Raw genomic sequence first — 20,094 nt, forward strand, 5'->3', positions numbered from 1 at the left:
AAAAAAGGAATAAATGAAAAATATAATTTTTTAGAATAAATCTTATATTGTAAAAAATTATAAATATTATTATAAATATAAATAAATAAATAAATATACATATATATATATATATATATATATATATATATATATATATATAATTCGTTTAAAGTAAACAAAAATAATAACAACTTTTACGTAATTACAAATGGCACATTAACATATATAACTATATTATTATGAATTATAAGAAAAATATAAAAAAAACATTTTTTAATTGTTGCGTCTTTTTTTTTTCTGTCATCCGCAACTAGCGTTATATAACATATCTTTTTATTTTATTATAAATGAATTTTTAACGTGGCTATTTTTTAATAATATATCATAAATATATAATAAATAAATAAATATACATATATATATATATATATATATATATTTTTTTTTTTTTTGTACATATTATACACCCCTTCAATATAACAGAACACTTCTACATTCCTGATCTTTTTCTTGGGGCACATTTAATTATATCATCAACCCTTAAAATCATTTCTACTGCTTCAGTTGCTGATGTTATCTGTGATAATTTTGAATTATAGGATTCATATATACCCAATTCCATAATATTTCCTACATCTCCTTTCTCAATATCTATACCTGCATATTTATTTCCTTTAGTATGCTGTGCTCTAATTTTACTTACAATTTCTGAACTATCAAAACCACCATTATCTAGAATATATGTTGGTATCTGTCTTAATGCTTTTGCATATGCTTCTATGGCTAAACTTTTTTTTCCTTCAACTGTTCTTGCTAAATTATCCACTGCATTACTCATCAACATTTCAACACAACCAGCTCCTAAGACTACACGATTATCTTTCATTGTTTCAGCTAATACAGCTAAAGCATCATGTAATGAACGCTCACTTTCCTCTAGTATATGTGTTGATGCTCCTCTTAAAATTATAGTACATGCTCCATTTTTTTTACAACCGGAAAAACGTACTAATTTATCTTCTCCTATTATAATTTCTTCTATTTTATCACAATATCCTAATTTAATATTTAAGTCCTTTTCAAATGTAGATGCAATTTCAGCATCTAAACAATTTGCTAATCTTTCCATACCATCAAAATCACTATGTTCAATTGTCATGACATTATTTTCTCGAAAAATTTGTTCTGGATAATTGTATATCAATTGTCTATTTATAAACACATTACATCCATGAGATATTATATTTTCTACTTTATTTTTCATTTTTAATCTTTCTTCATTTTCTAAATCTTGTACATCTTCAAAACTATGTACATTTACTTTAGTACCATAAATTTTTATCTTATCAGTATCCATAGGTGTATTCGCAACCATTATTTTACAATTACTTAGGCTCTTGGGTTGATTAATTCCTATTCTCTTTTCTAAAATAAAACCTTCTTCTAAATAAGAATCTTTAATTGTACCACCCGTTTTCTTTATTATTTGTATTAAATCTAAATTTAAATTATCTTTTATTCTTAATATTGCATTTACAGCTAGCTGGGCAAAATGTTCTTTTTCATGTGTCAATAACTTCGAAGATAACGTTGTTCTAGCTATTTTTAACATATCTTCTTTAAATAAATCAGACTCGACATCATGACAAAAACATGAATCTAATAAAGCTTCACGTGCAGAAGCTAATGCCATACGAAATCCATCACATATTATTTGAGGATGAATTTTATTTTCTACTAATATTTCAGCATTTCTTAACATTTCAGCAGCCAATACAACAACACCTGTAGTACCATCACCACATTTATTATCTTGTTGCATACTCACATCTACTAATATTTTAGAAACAGGATTATCTAACCACACAGATTTTAATATCGTTGCTCCATCATTTGTAACAGTATGTTGATGTGACCTAGTTCCTTCAATGTTTAAAGGTGTCAATATTTTATCTAAACCTCTTGGACCTAATGTACTTTTAACTAAATCACCTACTGCGATAGCACCTACAAAATATTGTAGTCTCGCAATTTCCCCCTTATCTTCTTGGGCCCCTTCTTTTAAAACATCAGGCATAACAGAGTTCATCTAAAAGGGAAAAAATAAAGCATAAATAAATAAATAAATAAATAAAAATATATATATATATATATATATATATATATATGTATATACATTTATGTTGTATAAAAGCCCGTATTCTTATGACATTATAAAAAAATAAAATAACATAATGGTGTTCACTACATATTTAACATATATAAAAAGAATATATATATATATAAATAAACAAACAAACAAATGTAAGTATATCCATACATATAACATTTCAAAAATATTATATTTTAATTATTCTTTTTATTTTTTTTAAACTTACCATTTTATTATATATAATTTCTATTTCACAAAAAAAAAAAAAAAAAATTTTTATGTGACACTTTATATTTTATAATAACCTCCTAAATTTCACAGTATATAATAAAATATTCTATAAATATTTCTTTATAAAGATATAAATTAAAAAATTTGGAGATTTCTTATTTTGTTTTTATGTTTTCTTAAATCCTTCACTCATTCACATAATTTTAATTTTATTTTTTTTTAATTTATTATATTATATATATATTTTTTTTGGGAGGGGAAGAATAAAAATAAAAAAATTTAGGTATAATATATATATATATATATATATATATATATATATATATATTATATAATAAATATGTGAATAAATATATGGATATATATTATATTGTACTTATTATTTTTAGCGCATATAAATGGAATATATAAACTTTCCTTGTTATATAAAAAAAAAATAATAAATATAAAATAAATATATAATATATATATTTATTTATTTATATATGTTGTATCATATTTAATATTGTATTATTTTCTATAAATTTTAAATAAAAGGGTGGTGATCATTAATATATAAATAAATATAACTATATATAGGCATGTGCAAATTATGGAAAAATAATAAAGTTATATATACATAAATATATAAATATATATATATATATATATATATATATATATATATATATATATATATATTATATTATATTATTATGTTTATATATAACTTATTAATTTCCTTGTTCATACAGAAATATAAAAAAATGACGACTTTAATATTTCATTCTGAATATATCTTAAAAGATCAATTTTTTTTCATCATAATGTAAAATAAATTTATATTACAACAATTATACATATACATATAAGTATATTCCTTTTTTTTTTTTTAATCGTTAAAAGAATAAATACAAATAATTAAGAATAAATTTTATTTACGTGAATAAAAATAAAAATATTACCATGAAAAAATAAAATATGAAAAAAATCTTATTATAGTTTATAATTTAGGTGATATAATTATCTATAATTCATTATTATTTTATATTATTTCAATTATATATTGAAAGAATAATTGATGAAAAAAAATATATGATCATATAAATAAATAAATAAATAAATATATATATATATATATATATATATATATAATATATATTATATATTTTTAATTTTGAAACATCTTAATGGTATCTATATCTAATATTTTTAAAAAGTAAAAAAAGAAATGGACAACAAAGTTTAAAATATATATATATATATATTTTTTTTTCATTCATAAGATATAAAATAGAACATATAAACGGAATAAATTACTTAAGAAAGTATATGTTATCATTTAATAATATACTACATTCCATAGTTGGGTTTGGACACATTTGATGTTGTATTTCTATTTTTACTCTTTCTTTCTTATAAAAGTTCCTTATAATAAGAATAATTATTATTATTATTAAATGCAGTAAATGAGGACAAAATATAACATTTATAAATATTTATTTATTTATTTAATTTTATTATTATTTTTTTTTTTTCTTGTGTATTCCTATGGCTATTTATTAGTGTGGCAAATATATTATTATTTTAATACTATCCATTATACATTTATATTTATAACCTCTTGAAAAAATATATATATATATATATTTTTTTTTTTATTTTTTAACATGAATATTTTAAATGAAGAATATAAATTTTTTTATTTCAATATATATTATTAAAAATGATATAAATATAATTTTTTTTTTTTTTTTTTTAATGATATATAAATATATTTTTTTTTAAATAATGTATACTACATTATGTAAAACAGGGATCTCTTCTTATTCTTTAATATTGAGGATGGAAATAAAATAAAATAATATATATAATTTATATTATATATATATATATTTATTTATTTATTTATTATTATATATTATTTTTAAAATATTCAAATAATATTCCAAGTTTATTTTTAATTATACATATAAAAAAAAATAATACATTTATATATTACATATATATTATATATATTATATATATATATATATATATATATATATATATATACCCTAATATTACATATATAATATCTAACCACTTAACACGCCTTTTTATATATAATATCTTAATATATATATAATATATTTTATATATAATATTATATAAATTTCTTAATGTATTAAAAAATATATATTATAATATACCACATTATATATGATATATCAATACATAAAATTTATTATATATTATAAATATTATAAAACTTGAAAGATGGATTTTGAATTATTATTATTTATCTTTTCACGCATAATAATATAAAAAAAAAATAATAAATAATTGTTGATATATATAAATATTATATATATATTATTATATATATAATATATATTATACAAGTATTTAATATGCTTTTTTTTTTTTATTAAATCCCAATACATAAAAATATAATATATATATATATATAATAATATATATATTATATATATATATGTAGAAAAAAAAAAAGAAAAAAGAAAATTTAATTTTAAAAAGTATATTTATTTATATATAATATATCCTTCAAAAAAAAAAAAAAAAAGGAATCTTAAATGTAATTATTTTAAAATAAAATAAAGTTTCTTTCTTTTTTTTTTTTTTTTTAATTTTCTGAAACAATAATATAATAACAATTTTATAAATAATATATATTATTATTATATATTATATTTACGTTTAATTTTGCAAAAACATAAGAAAAGAAAAAGTAATTAAAAATGGGATCAGGTAATTATAAAATATAAATAAATATGTTGATTTGAATATATATATTTTGACTAATATTTATTATATATATATATGTATATTTGAATTTTTCAATATATTTTTTAATTATTAATATATATATATATATATATATATAGTTGAGGTTATAAATATATATATATATATATTTTTTTTTTTTTTTTTTTTTGAATTTTATAGGAAAACCAAGTGGATTAAGAGCAGCAAGGAAATTAAGAATCAGAAGAAGAACCCAAAGATGGGCTGATAAAAGTTACAAAAAATCTCACCTTGGTACTCGTTGGAAGTCCAACCCTTTCAGAGGAAGTTCTCATGCCAAGGGAATTGTTGTTGAAAAAGTTGCTATAGAAGCAAAACAGGTAAATATACACACAAAAAAAATAAAATAAATACATATGAATATTTATTTATATATATTATAAAAGAAGAAAACAAAAATAATTGTATACCCATATATATGTTTATATTATAATATATGTAAGAGTATACATTATTTTTTTTTTTTTTTTTTACATATCTTCATAATATATTCCATTTGTGTTCCATGTGTTTATATAAATGAACTACGTGGGTCAAAAAATGGATAAAGAAAATTAAGGAGATATATTACTTTATTTCATTTTTTGTTGTTTTATTAATACATAAAAAAAAATAGTATATTTCTTCAACAACATATAATACATAAAAGAATCGCATTGTCTTTGTGTTATAGTTATTATAATTTTTTTTTTTTTATATTAACCAAACGAAAAATATACCTATATGTATATATATATATATATATATATATATATTTTTATATATTTGTATTTATTTATTTATTTATTTATTTTTTCATTTTGTAGCCCAACTCTGCTTACCGTAAATGTGTTAGAGTTCAATTAATTAAAAATGGAAAAAAAATTACAGCATTCGTACCAGGAGACGGTTGTTTAAATTTCATCGACGAAAATGACGAAGTTTTAGTCTCAGGATTTGGTAGAAGTGGTCACTCAGTTGGTGATTTACCTGGTGTTAAATTTAAAGTAGTAAAAGTCGCAAGGGTTTCTTTATTAGCCTTATTTAAAGAAAAAAAAGAGAAACCAAGATCATAAATCATCCAATATATTATCTATCATTTATTTTATTGTCCATATGTGTACCATATATATGTTAAAATATAATATATGTATATATGTTATATATATGTATATATATATATATTTTTTTTTTTTTTTTTTTTTTTCATCAACTTGGTAATATATATAATAAACTTAATTATAAATAATATATTTAATTTTAATTAAGGACATAAATCATTTTTGAAACAAGAATTTTTTTTCATTGTACCAAAAAAAAAAAAATATATATATATATATATATATAAACATATATTTATTTTTATATGATCATTTAAATTGCCCTTATTTTTACGTAACGAATCCTTATTATTTTATTCTCTTTTATATGCAGAATATTTTAATACATTTTTAATTTTACCATGCTTCTTATATATATATATATATATATATATATATATATAATAAAAATAAAGTCATTCAAATTTTCTTCTTTTAACACCTTTTTTTTTTTTCTTTACCTTTTCCCTTAATATATAAATATATGTGTTATACATTTGTTTGTTATATATTTATATATTATCTTTTCGTACATTGTGTGTGGTAAGATAATAATATATTTATAAACACAAACATATAAAATTTAAAATAATTAACAAGGTATTTAAGGAAAGAAGGACAATGTTAATAATTTATAAAAAAAAAAAAAAAAAAAATATATATATAAATATATATGTATATATATATATATATATTTATATATATATATTTTATTTGTTATAATAAGACTTATATAAAATAATATATTATACATTATATAACATATATATATATTATATATATATATATATATATATATATATATATATATATACATGAATACAGATATAAAAAAAACATTTAAGCAGTAACAGTTTGATTTTGTGATAATAAAAAGTCTTTTTCTGCTGAGTCCTCTCCAAAATCAACAACAGCAACAGAACTAGCTCCAATAATTTTTCTTGCATTTCCTTCATTATCTAATTTAAATAAACCAGCCCAATGTCCTAAATCTTTACTATCATTTTGTACCATAAATAATGGGATGTTTTTTTCAGCACATAAGGTAGTAATTAATTTTTTATATGCTGGTTCTGAGCATACATCTGATAAGAAACATACTTTTGCTTCTTGAGATTCGATGGATTTTATAACTTCTCTAATTCCAATTTTTAGTCCGTCGTGTACGTGAGCATTTTTAATAACCTACAAAAATTAAAAGAGCAAATAAAATATATATACATATATATGAACGTTTTTTTTTTTTTTTTTTTTTTTTCTCTTTTTTTTCCCGTTTCACATATATAATATGGATTTATTTAGCATAACAATATAAATATATATATATATGTATATATAAATATCACATTCAATTTATTCTTAAAAATAAAAATATATAACAATATATTATTCCACATATATATATATATATATATATATATATATATATATATATATATATATATATATTTATTTATTTATTATTTCATTAAAAACAATCTTACCTTTTGAATTGCTGTAACATTATCAAAAACAGCCTTTTCTTCAACTACTACATTATTATCAGCACTTTCAACATCACTCATTTTGTTCGAAAAATTAAAATATTATATAATTTGTAAATAATAATTAAATATATAAAAATTAAAATAAGAACAGGAAAATTTTAAAGAATTTAATATATAAAGAAATCAACAAGTGGAAATATTTTTTTTTAGTAAAAAAAAAAAAAAAAATTCACAATGTTTTTTTTATTATATATATATAATATATTTTATTTAATAGAATATTTAAAAAAAAAAAATTTTTTTTTGGAAAAAAATATACGAATAAATATTTTTAAAAATATCTTATATATATATATATATAATATATGTATATATTTCATTATATATAATAATATATATTAATATATATATATAATTTTTTTTTTTGAAATATTTTATTATATATGATTGAATGTAATATACATAATGTTATTTATAGTATATACATATATATATATATATATATAATAATTTTATTAAGGGCTTTTAATAAAATTATAATAATTAGTATTATGAATAAATGTATAATGTTCTATAATAATAAAATTTATATATCGCCGACAAATATTATTTTAGGTACTATGGTAATATTATTATATACAATATTATATATAGTGGGAAAACTTACATACTTCAAAAAAAAAAAATAAATAAATAAAAAATTATAAATATATAAAAATTATGATTTTATGATAAAATAATAATATATATAATATTATATATATATATATATATGTGCACATGTTAAATAATATATAATTTTATAGTACATAATTAAAGAACAGGTTTGTTTTTATAAATATGTATTTAATGTTATATTAATCTATACATATATTATATATATATATATATTTTTATGAATATAAAATTATTTATATATTTATATATTTTTTTAAATATTTTTAAGAAATAAAAAATAATTAAAGAAAATAAAAATTGGATAATGAATAAAGCATCAAAAATGTGGGTAATATATATATATATATATATATTTATTTATTTTAAAAAGTAGGTATAAAAAAAAAAAAACTTCATATGTTAAAAAACAGTTGTATTATATATCATATGAATGAATACATGACAAAAAAAATTCTTTTATTGTAAGGTTGTTCATTTAATAAATATACTCTTATATAGAAAATGTGTTTCATCATGTATGTATGGAAATTATTATATAATAAATAAAAAGAACCATATCAATATTTTCCATCCATATTAATGATATTAAAAATATGTATAATATTTATTTATGTGTCCCCTTAAATTATCTTTCATATATATAGGTTTATATAATTCTATTTTTCAAGAAAAAAAAAAAAAAAAAAAAAAAAAATGCTATTCCCTTTATACACTTATAATTATACTTTAAGCATTTTATAAGTATTTTCAAATACTAATTTTAAATATAAATTTTTTTTTCAATTTATTTGGCATACTGTTTGAAATGTTTTTTAAAGGAAAAAAAAAAAAAAAAAAAAAAAGAATTATTATATATTATTATACATATAATAAAATAAATAAATGAACGATGAAACATAAAAGAAAAAATACAATAAATTAAAATATATCGATACATATATTTATATATATATATATATATATATATATATTTATTTATATTGATTCATATTAGATCATTCTGTTAATTAATTCGTTAATGTGAGCTTCTCTGTTTCCCCAGTCTCCTGGTCTTGGTTCGTTGAATGCATGTCTCTTTGCTTTGAATCCTTTTCTGGGTGGTTTTAATTTAAATGCCCATAAGAAATTATTAACTTTTTTAAAAACAGGTCCACAAGTATACAATTGATATACCATATCTTCAATTCCATGTACATTATATTTTCCTAAATGTTTTGAAATATCAGCATTGTCTTGTATTTTTTTTCTTGCATATCTTCTTACTTTTCCAACTCTTACATATCCTCTCTTGTATAATAATTTTCTTACAGTCGATAAAGTGGGATATCCATAAGTAACATAAGGCTCAACAATTTTTAACATTTCTTTTGTTGCCTTATTTACCTTTACAAATACACCATTGTGTACTTGTAATAATCTTAATAAACGGAAAACAGATCTAACCTTTGGAGGCAATTTGTTAACACCCTTTAATCTTATAACAAATACAACTTTCTTTTCAGCTTCTCTATAAAAACAGTTGTTTTTTCTTGCCTCTCTTTTTAATTCTATAATTTTTTTCCTTTCACTTTCATATTCTTCTTCATACCTTAATGTTCTTTGTCGTAAGTCATTTCTTTTCTTTTTATTTATCTAAACAAAATAAAATAAGGGGTAACAAAATTTTTACAGATACAATATATAAATATATACACATATATACATATATACATATATATATATATATATATATATATATACAATTTAATATGATATAATATAATATTAAAAAATGAAGATAAAAGAGCAAAATATTATTCATATAACAATTTAATATACACCTAATATGTGTACATTATTATAATTAATACTATTTTTTCTTCTTTCTTTTTTTTCTTCCTTACTAATTTCAATGTTTTTATCTTTTTGGCAGCTGCTTGTTTTAATTCCTTATTTTTGTTAACCTTCTTAGCTCTCAAACTAGTCATATTTTTTCCTAATTCATTTTCGACTTGATTTTCATACCTATCCTATAATTACAAAAAAAAAAAAAAAAAGGGGGGGGGAAAAGAAAAAAAAAAATATATATATATATATATATATATATATATGTATTTATATACATATTGTTTTATATAAAGGTATATGTTTAACATATAATATCAAACATAAGTATATATATATATATATATATATATATTTATATATATTATAATTATATATAAAAATTCTTAAAAATAAAAAAATATATAAAATATTCATTTATTTTATTTTTCGATTTTTATCCTTACTGCCATTGTTAATAAAAATATTGGAAAGTTTATAATATTTTAATTCTTTTTTTATATATTAAATATTATTAATAAATCATATAAGAACTTATAAAAAGTTATATTAAGAAGTAAAAAAAAAAAAAAAAAATTAAAATTATAATCTTTTATTTTTTCTAAAAATCTACAAAAAATTTATTATCAATAAAAAAAGAAAATAAAATTTTTTAAAAAACGAGGAAATAAAAAAAAAAAAAAAAAGAATATTTATATATATATATATATATCATACATAATATTATATACATATAATATAATATATTATATTTATATCTTAATAAAATTCATATATATTTATATATAATATATATATATATATATATATATATATATTATATTATTAAAATTATAATATATTTATAAAATATTTTTATAATTTATGTGTTTTTTTTTTTTTTTTTTTTTTAATATATAATGATATAAATATATATAATATTTTATTATATATAATTTATTTATATGTATATATTTAGTGATATATAATAATATATATATATTTACGTAATATTGTTTATTTACTTTTTCTTCCCACATCAAATTTAAGCCCCTATTTAAAATGATGACAAGACCCTCAAAAAAAAATATATATACAACATATATTATAAATATATATTATTGATATACGAAAATAATTTTAAAATAAAATTTTATTAAAAATTATTATTAATATTGTGAATTACATATTCATTTTTTTAATTTAAATTAAACGTATATTTATTAAGAAATGTATATTTATATACATATTATAATATGTATAAATATAATTTAATAGGTAATACTAATATATATTTTAGGGGTCATATGACGTAGGGGGAGATAATAATTATTAAAAGCATAATAAAATAATATATAATAATTATATATATATATTATAAATAAAATATATTACTATTACCTTAAAAAAAAATATTAATTATAATAATAATATAAATTATATATAATTATATATATTATTTTTTATTATTCTTTTTTTAATTAAAATTATAATAAAAAACTATAAGATAATAATAATTTCTATTTTTATAAATTAATATATAATTAAAATTTTTTCTTTTTTTTTTTTTCTCAGTGTTATATAATAAAGTCGTTGCATTTATAATAATAATTATTATTATTTAATAATTATTATAAATGTGATGGTGTTGTAAAATCAACTTTAAAGAAACGATTTTGTTAAGGCTTTAAGAAAATACGAAATAAAAAAAGAACAATAAAATAATAAAACGTGTTAAAGAGAGAACAATCTAAATAATATATCATATAAAATACTTTATATGATTAATTAAAAATTAATGCGACATAATATATATATATATATATATATTAATTTATTCATTTACATATTTATTTTTTTATATTTACATGTTGTTCTTATTTCCAAAAGTTTTCTTATTATCATATTTATATTGATATATTATATAAAAGATATATTTTCTTATATACAACTTATATTATATATAAAAGCGTAACATAAATGATTATCGTATGTACCTATTTTTTCTTTTTCCTCCTTTTTTATAGTAACCTTCAATATTTATACGGATTTATATATTTATTAAAATTTTTTATAATCAGTAGGCTTAATTTTCCCTCCCTCCTTTCGACGCATAAATATATATTCAAACAATATTATGTTTATAAAAAATAATAATAAATCATTATATATATATATATATATAATATATTGTTCTTTAAAAAGCTCAGGAGTAAATTTTTTTTTTTTTTTTTCTCCATTTCTACAATAATAAATATATGAATACATATCATATAATAATAATATTTTCAAATAATATTCAAATAACTTATTTTTTTTTTTTTTTTTTTTTTTTTTACCTGTCTAAGTCAGGAAATTATAAATTAAAATTAATATAAAGTAATATGTATAAGCTTATTTTATTTTCTCATTTGCACACGCACACACACATAAAAAGGAAAATAATAAAATAAAAATATAGGAACATTATAAAAATGTCGCTTTCCTCTCCAATGAAAAAAATAACACTTTAAATTAATACAATATAAATAAATAAAATACATTATATGTTTATATTTTTATATATTTATTATTAATTAATTCTTCGCTCTTTGTTTTCTTTTTTTTTTTTTTTTTTTTTTTTTGTATAATATAATTATTTTGGAAAATATATGAAGCATACACAATCTGCAACTACCCCGTGTCCATATATATATACATAACATCAATAAATCATTATATATATTAAGAAAAACATGTATATATATATATATATATATATATATATATATATATATATATATATATTTATATATATATATGTATATATGTATATTTTTTTAATTGTATATTTCTAAATAACCTTAAAAAAAAAAAAATATAATGGTGTTACTTTAAATATTTGTCTACAAAAGTTATTAAAATATAGATATAGGTAAATATGAAAAAAAATTAAAAATTCTTTTATTCTTTTATTCTTTTATTCTTTTTTTTTTTTTTTTTTCTCCTACTCCTCCTCTGTTATCTTCTTTTTTCGTCTTTTTTTTTTTTTTTTTTTTTTTTTGGTATATAATGACTGAATATAAAGACTTACAAACAGCAGGGAAAATGGATTCGTCATATTTTGTAAGTCGAAAGGAATTAATTGAATGGGTAAATAGATATTTAAAGTTAAATATAACAAAAGTAGAACAATGTTCTAATGGAGCAATATATATACAATTATTAGATATTCTTTTTCCCAATAAATCAGTTTTGCATAAAGCAAAATGGAATGCCAAAATGGAATATGAATGTATAATAAATTATAAATTAATCCAAAGTGTTTTTAATAAACTTGGTATAAAGAAATATATGGATGTAGACAAATTAATAAAAGGAAAGTATCAAGATAATTTCGAATTCTTACAATGGTTTAAATCTTTTTTTGAACGTATTGTAGATTATAATAACGAGCAAGTAATTAATTATGACCCGATAGAAAGGAGAAAATTGTGTCTCTTAGGTGAGAGAGGAGATTATAAACAACTAAATAATTATCTGCCCGAATGGGCCAAAACTGATATAAATATTTTAAAAGAAAAAAAATATATATATAGTGATCCTAATATGGGAACAAATTTACATAAAACCAAAAACGTGGATCATAGGGAAAGTGTTAGTCAGGAAATTTCTACAGGATGTGGGAAAGGCACATCAAGAGGTATGAACAATAGTATGGTAAATAATAATATAAATAATTTGAATGATAATATAAATAATAATGTGAATAATAATGTGAATAATAATGTGAATAATAGTACAAATGTTAATATAAATAATAGTGTGTCTAATAATGTAAATAATTATATGAATAGTAATATGTATAGTGGAAATACAACTTCTACTATAACATCGATTACTACAACTTCATCAAATAATAATAATAATAATAATAATAATAATAATAACAAAATTGTAAAGAGTGAAAGAGGAACTATGCACATAAATTTAAATAATGACAATAATAATAATAATATAATTTATAGTAATAATAATACATCTTTATTATCCTCTTACAATGATATAAATATACATAAAAATAAAAATACATCTAGTCATCATCATCATTATCATCATCCTAATAATAATAATAATATAAACAAAAGATTGTCTCTTTCAAATAAAATTATTTCTCAAGGTTCTTTATCCTATTATCATAATAAAGCCAAAATGTTAGAAAGTCAAAAAGATTACAATTCTTTAATGGACCAAAATAAAAAATTAAAAACACAATTAGAAAACAAAAATCAAGAACTTATATTAATACAAAATAAATTAAAAGAAGAAGAAAATGAAAAAAAAATTCTTCACTTTCAAAAAAATTTCTATTATAATAAATTACGTTTTCTAGAATTGTTATGTAATCAAACTAATGATAGCTACATATTAATACATGACATACAACAAATCATATATGCTCGTGATAATACTTATTTTCATCAGACTGTTTCACTCAAGGATAAAAATAATACTGAAGATGATGAATCTATGGAACCTAACAATACTAATGAATTATCTCTACAAAATTCTATACCTCACAATGAGTCCCTTACATATAACACTCAAGGTTCGATAGACTACGCCACCTACTGTTCATAAGAGTATGAAATGGAAAAAATAAAATAAATAAATATATATATATATATATTTATTTATTTATTTATTTATTTATGTCCATCAAAATAAATCTTTTAATAATTAATAGTATACTAATTTAAAACCATTCAATATATATATATATATATATATATAATTACGTTATTTTTTTTTATTTTTTATTTTTTATTTTTATTTTTATTTTTTTTTTTATTTTTTATTATTTAATTTTTTTTTTTTTTCAACCCCCTTTTTTGGAATATTACATTTTAATAGGTGGAAAAAAAAAACAATTTTCTTTTCCACACAAAAAATATTTATATATATTAACACATATAAATTTTAACCATATGTGAATTTATTTATATAGACTTATAATGACTACAACACCTCATAAAGCAGATACATTCAAATACTTTAAGAAATAAAAATATTATTATAATAAAGTTTTAAAAAAAAAAATTACAAAAAAATAAGAAAAAGAATTAAAAGATCAAAATATTTATATGTACATATTAAAAATATAGATAATATTTAAATATCAAAAGGTATATATTTCAAAATAGATACCTATAAATAATATATATATATATATATATATTTATTTATTTATTTATTCATGCACATTTTAATACGACACATTATATTACAACGTGTTAACCATATTCATTGTTATTATTTTTCTACTTTATTAAAATATGGATGTGGTAATTTAGTTTCAATAACTTCATCTATGATTCCATATTGTTTTGCTTCTAGTGCATTCATATAATAATCTCTATCAGAATCTTTTTCAATCGTTTGGACTGTTTGATTGGTAAATGATGATAGATAATGATATAGAAGTTTTTTAAGATAAAGAATTTCTTTTGTTTGTATTTCAATATCTTGTGGATGACCAAAAGCGTTACCAAGAGGTTGATGTATCATGATTCTACAATTAGGTAAAGACTTTCTTTTTCCTTTTTTTCCACTAGCTAAAATCACTGAGGCCATAGATGCAACTAAACCAAATGATATGGTTTGTATATCTGATTTAATATAATTAAATATATCTAGAATGGCTAGTCCCTCATTTATGGAACCTCCTGGTGAATTAATATATATTTTAATATCATTATGATTTATATTATCTAAATATAATAATTGACTAATAAGTTCATCTGCTGTTTTTTTATTTATTTCATCTGTTAAATATATAATTCTTTTTTTAAAAAAAAATAATTTGACATCTTTTTTCATGTCTTTAATATCATCATTATTCGTGATAATCTGTTGTTGTACTTTTGAATATTTCCTTTTTTTATTATTTTTTTTTTTAACATCATAATTAAGATAATTATTATAGTTACTATTTGTGTAATCAATATTATCATTAGTATTGGTATGTTGTATCATTCCTTCATCTTTATTATGCATATTTTTTATTTTTTTTTTATTTATGTTATCTTTTGATATACAGTCATTTTTTATTTCAAAATTTAAATCTTCTTTTTTTAAAATGGCTCTTTCATTATTTTCCTTTTCGATATCTAGGTTAATATTATTTGCGAATTCTGATGAGCTATTATGTACGTTTATTTTTCTTACCTTTTTATTATAGTTTGTATATCCTTGATCATATTGTAAATTATACGTTAATAGTTTCCCTAGGTTTTCTTTAATAATTTCATTTTTTTTGGATACTGGTATGAATGTAAAAATATTCGAGTTCTTTATACTTTTTTTAGTTTGTATTTTCTTATTTTTTAATAAGATCAAAAATAGGAATAAGAATAAATATATCATTTCTAAAATTATAAGATTTGTGTGCAAACATTCAAAAAGTCAACACAAAAAAAAAAAAAAAAAAAAAAAAAACATATATAAATATAAATATATATATATATATATATATATAAATATATATTTTTTTTTTTGTATGATTACTCTTACAATAGTTCTTAAAAAGGTAAACATACACTAATGATTTATCATTGTATATATAAAAGTTATAAACAAATAAATAAATAAATATATATATATATATATATATATAATATACACTAAAAAAAATAAAAAAAATGGGATGATAAAAAAAAAAAAAAAAAATACAAATATTAATATATTAAAAATAATATAATTATATAATAATGTGTATCTAGTTAAAGAAAATTTTTTTCTTTTTTTTTTTTTAAATTGATGATTTATATATTATATATATATATATATATATATACATATATATACATATATATATATATGGAAAAAAAAAAAAAAATTTGCATATCTAAATATACACAGGCGTAAATTGTACCATTTTAAAAATAAACAATTAGAACAAAATATTATAATATATACAAATAATAAGGTATAAGAAGAATATGTATATATATTTTTATTTTTTACATATTCAAAATAGTGTATATATTGTATTCACCATTCTGGGTAAAATATGGGTTTATTAAGGAACCTAAATTTTTATAAATATCTTTTCTCAAAGATTATCTAAAATCTTGTCTCTTTACATAATTATATTTTCCTTTCTCTTTCTCTCTTTTTTTTTTATTTTCCTATGCATGTTTTTTTTTTCTTTTTTTTCTTTTTTAAGCCCAAGCACTCAAGTAGCCTAACCGAAGAATTTCTGAAATTACAAAAGATATAAATAAATAAATAAATAAATATATATATATATATATATAACATATTTATACATGTGTGTGTATATAAAATAAAAAATCGTTGTAATATATCATATTTTATAAAATATATTTATATATATATATATATATATATATATATATATATATATATATATTATATGATGAATGAAAATAACTATGTTAATTATACTTATTAAGGACTTCTATAATTTTTAAATATCTTAATGTGGCGATTTTAGCTTCTCCTATAAAAATAAATAAATAAATAAATAAATATATTTACATATATATATATATATATATATATATATATATATATATATTTATATTTTGATTACAAAAAAAAAAAAAAAATATGTGGCATAAAACCTTGTGAGACTATTTTTTTTCTTTTACATTATATTATATTATATTATACCTGTTTGTCCAAATACTTGTAAATTCATTCTCATCAATTCTAACTTTTCCACGGGGAGACAACTAAAAAAAAAATGAAAAATAAAAAAATTAAAAAATAAAAAAATAAAAAAATAAAAAAATAAATGATTATGATAAAATTAATATTGCTAATATGTGTAGATGACCATATAAATAAACAAATAATTATATATATATATATATATATATATTTTTTTTTTTTTTTTTTTTTTTTTTTTTTATCATGTGTGTTATAACAAATCATGTTTTTTTTAAATTTTATTATTATTTTTACTTTCCAGATTTTATAGCCATATCATATAATGTTTTATAAATCATATTAATATCCTGTAATTTTGCCCTCCTTCTTATTAGAGCTGGTACTGTTTGAAAAGTTGCATCGTCTATTGGCACAAAAAAGTTTTCTTTCTCATTTATATTTCTTAGATCATCATGTTCGTTATTATTCATATTATTCATATTATTCTTATTATTCATATTATTCTTATTATTCATATTATTTATACTATTCATACTATTCATATTATTCATATTAGACATACCATTTGTGTATAAATCTTGCTTTTCCATTTCATGATACTCAATTGTTCCAGTAGATGAATTTAAATTAAAACTTTTTGAATTCATATGTTCATTATATATTTTATTTATATTTGCTTGTACTGGTGTTTGCCTATCCATATACTTCTGTTGATATTCTTGAAAAATTAAATTATTTATTTCATTATAATTTATATTTAATAAAAAATTTTTGATATCTTCATAAAAATAGTTCTTTAATAATATTTCTGAACTATGATAATTATGAAAATATTTTGAAGGAGAATTTAAATTATTTTCTAAATTTAATAAGAAATTATAATTTTGCATTTGTCTATGTAAATATTTTATGCTCATATTTTTCTTTATATACAAATTATTCAGTTCCTTATGTATATTCTCTAAATCTTTTTTAATTTTATCGAAATCGTTTAATAAATAATATGGATTTATATTATCTTCGTATAATTTCCCCATCTCATCTTTTAATTTCCTTTCTATTAATTCAATGTCACTGTTCATATTTAAAAACTGAAATAATAAAAAAAAAAAAAAAAAAAATATAATATAATATAATATAATATAATATAATATAATATAATATAATATAATATAATATAATATAATATAATGATACATAAATGTGTAGGAAAAAAAAAAAAAAAATTTTTTTTTTTTTTTTTTTTATGCACTTATTATATAATCATATAAAACCATATATTCCTCTCGATATAATAATCAATTTTGCTTTACCTTTTCCTTTAATGTTTCTATTGATACCTCCATTTTTTTCTCTTTTTATTATAAAAGGGTTTATATATATATATAAAATATTATATTTTAATACAACAATGTTGTATATTTATTTGTATGGCTAATAGTAATATGGTATATTCTTGCTTTTCAGAATGTTAAAAATAAAAAATATAAAGTATTAAATATTGAATACTAAAAAGTAAAAGGATATAAAAAAAAAAATAAGGAAAAGAAAAACAAAATCGTAATATAATAAAATAAAATAAAATAAAGGTGATAAAAAAAAAAATGTATGTATACATCACATACTAATTCAATATTATTATATATATATATATATGTATATATATGTATGTATTTATTTATTTAATATTTAAAGGAATATGGTTTATCCCTACTATATTCACATGTTAATATTTCAAAATCATTCTTCATATATTTATCATTCACAATTTATGCTTTTAAAAATAAAACAAATTTAATGTAAATATTTATTAAATTAATCAATCTTCACGTATGATAATGAAAAAGTAAAAAAAAAAAAAATTAAAAATAAATAATAAAAAATAAATAATAAAAAATGTACACATATAAATATAAAGCCCTTAATTGTAAGAATACATAATATATATATATATATATATATATATATATCCATTTAGTACTATTTTTTTGTGTACACATAATTTAAACATTTTGGTTGTATTTGAATTTTTTTTTTTTTTTTTTTCTTAATCCTTCATATGTAGTGCATATTCAAAAAATAAATAAATAGATGAAATTTGTATGAAAAAATATAATTAACATATATATATAAATAAATAAATGCATAAATATATATATATATATATATATATATATATATTTAATATATATATTATATTGTTACATTTGCGTACTTT

At 17.3% G+C, this 20,094-nt stretch overlaps 7 protein-coding genes and 1 non-coding gene across 8 annotated transcripts; 3 read left to right on the top strand and 5 right to left on the bottom strand.

Annotated features, from left to right (window-relative positions):
• Positions 1-472: 472 nt before the first annotated feature.
• On the bottom strand, positions 473-2,071 carry PRSY57_0306100 (T-complex protein beta subunit, putative; the record flags this gene model as incomplete). The annotated part of the gene is made up of 1 exon (XM_012905690.2): positions 473-2,071. One exon carries the CDS (start codon positions 2,069-2,071, stop codon positions 473-475), a length of 1,599 nt encoding a protein of 532 aa, XP_012761144.1.
• Positions 2,072-5,085: 3,014 nt separating this feature from the next.
• On the top strand, positions 5,086-6,207 carry PRSY57_0306200 (40S ribosomal protein S23, putative; the record flags this gene model as incomplete). Its single annotated transcript, XM_012905691.2, has 3 exons — positions 5,086-5,095; positions 5,294-5,472; positions 5,959-6,207. The coding sequence occupies 3 exons, from the start codon at positions 5,086-5,088 to the stop codon at positions 6,205-6,207; spliced, it is 438 nt and encodes a 145-aa protein (XP_012761145.1).
• PRSY57_0306300 lies at positions 5,631-5,791 on the top strand. The gene has a single exon (XR_002204044.1). It is a non-coding gene; the product is annotated as a small nucleolar RNA snoR03 (small nucleolar RNA).
• Positions 6,208-7,071: 864 nt separating the features above from the next.
• On the bottom strand, positions 7,072-7,796 carry PRSY57_0306400 (40S ribosomal protein S12, putative; the record flags this gene model as incomplete). Its single annotated transcript, XM_012905692.2, has 2 exons — positions 7,072-7,416; positions 7,716-7,796. The coding sequence occupies 2 exons, from the start codon at positions 7,794-7,796 to the stop codon at positions 7,072-7,074; spliced, it is 426 nt and encodes a 141-aa protein (XP_012761146.1).
• A 1,590-nt stretch (positions 7,797-9,386) lies between these two features.
• Positions 9,387-10,672, bottom strand: PRSY57_0306500 (60S ribosomal protein L7, putative; the record flags this gene model as incomplete). Its single annotated transcript, XM_012905693.2, has 3 exons — positions 9,387-10,028; positions 10,280-10,405; positions 10,667-10,672. The coding sequence occupies 3 exons, from the start codon at positions 10,670-10,672 to the stop codon at positions 9,387-9,389; spliced, it is 774 nt and encodes a 257-aa protein (XP_012761147.1).
• Positions 10,673-13,250: 2,578 nt separating this feature from the next.
• PRSY57_0306600 (EB1-like protein) lies at positions 13,251-14,819 on the top strand (the record flags this gene model as incomplete). The annotated part of the gene is made up of 1 exon (XM_012905694.2): positions 13,251-14,819. The coding sequence occupies one exon, from the start codon at positions 13,251-13,253 to the stop codon at positions 14,817-14,819; it is 1,569 nt and encodes a 522-aa protein (XP_012761148.2).
• Positions 14,820-15,491: 672 nt separating this feature from the next.
• PRSY57_0306700 (ATP-dependent Clp protease proteolytic subunit) lies at positions 15,492-16,604 on the bottom strand (the record flags this gene model as incomplete). Its single annotated transcript, XM_012905695.2, has 1 exon — positions 15,492-16,604. The coding sequence occupies one exon, from the start codon at positions 16,602-16,604 to the stop codon at positions 15,492-15,494; it is 1,113 nt and encodes a 370-aa protein (XP_012761149.2).
• A 756-nt stretch (positions 16,605-17,360) lies between these two features.
• PRSY57_0306800 (hypothetical protein) lies at positions 17,361-19,222 on the bottom strand (the record flags this gene model as incomplete). Its single annotated transcript, XM_020114447.1, has 5 exons — positions 17,361-17,439; positions 17,649-17,703; positions 17,877-17,938; positions 18,171-18,967; positions 19,190-19,222. 5 exons carry the CDS (start codon positions 19,220-19,222, stop codon positions 17,361-17,363), a joined length of 1,026 nt encoding a protein of 341 aa, XP_019970814.1.
• Positions 19,223-20,094: the final 872 nt, after the last annotated feature.

Source organism: Plasmodium reichenowi, chromosome 3 (assembly GCF_001601855.1).
Source record: "Plasmodium reichenowi strain SY57 chromosome 3, whole genome shotgun sequence".
In the NCBI taxonomy this organism is placed as follows: Eukaryota; Apicomplexa; class Aconoidasida; order Haemosporida; family Plasmodiidae; genus Plasmodium; species Plasmodium reichenowi.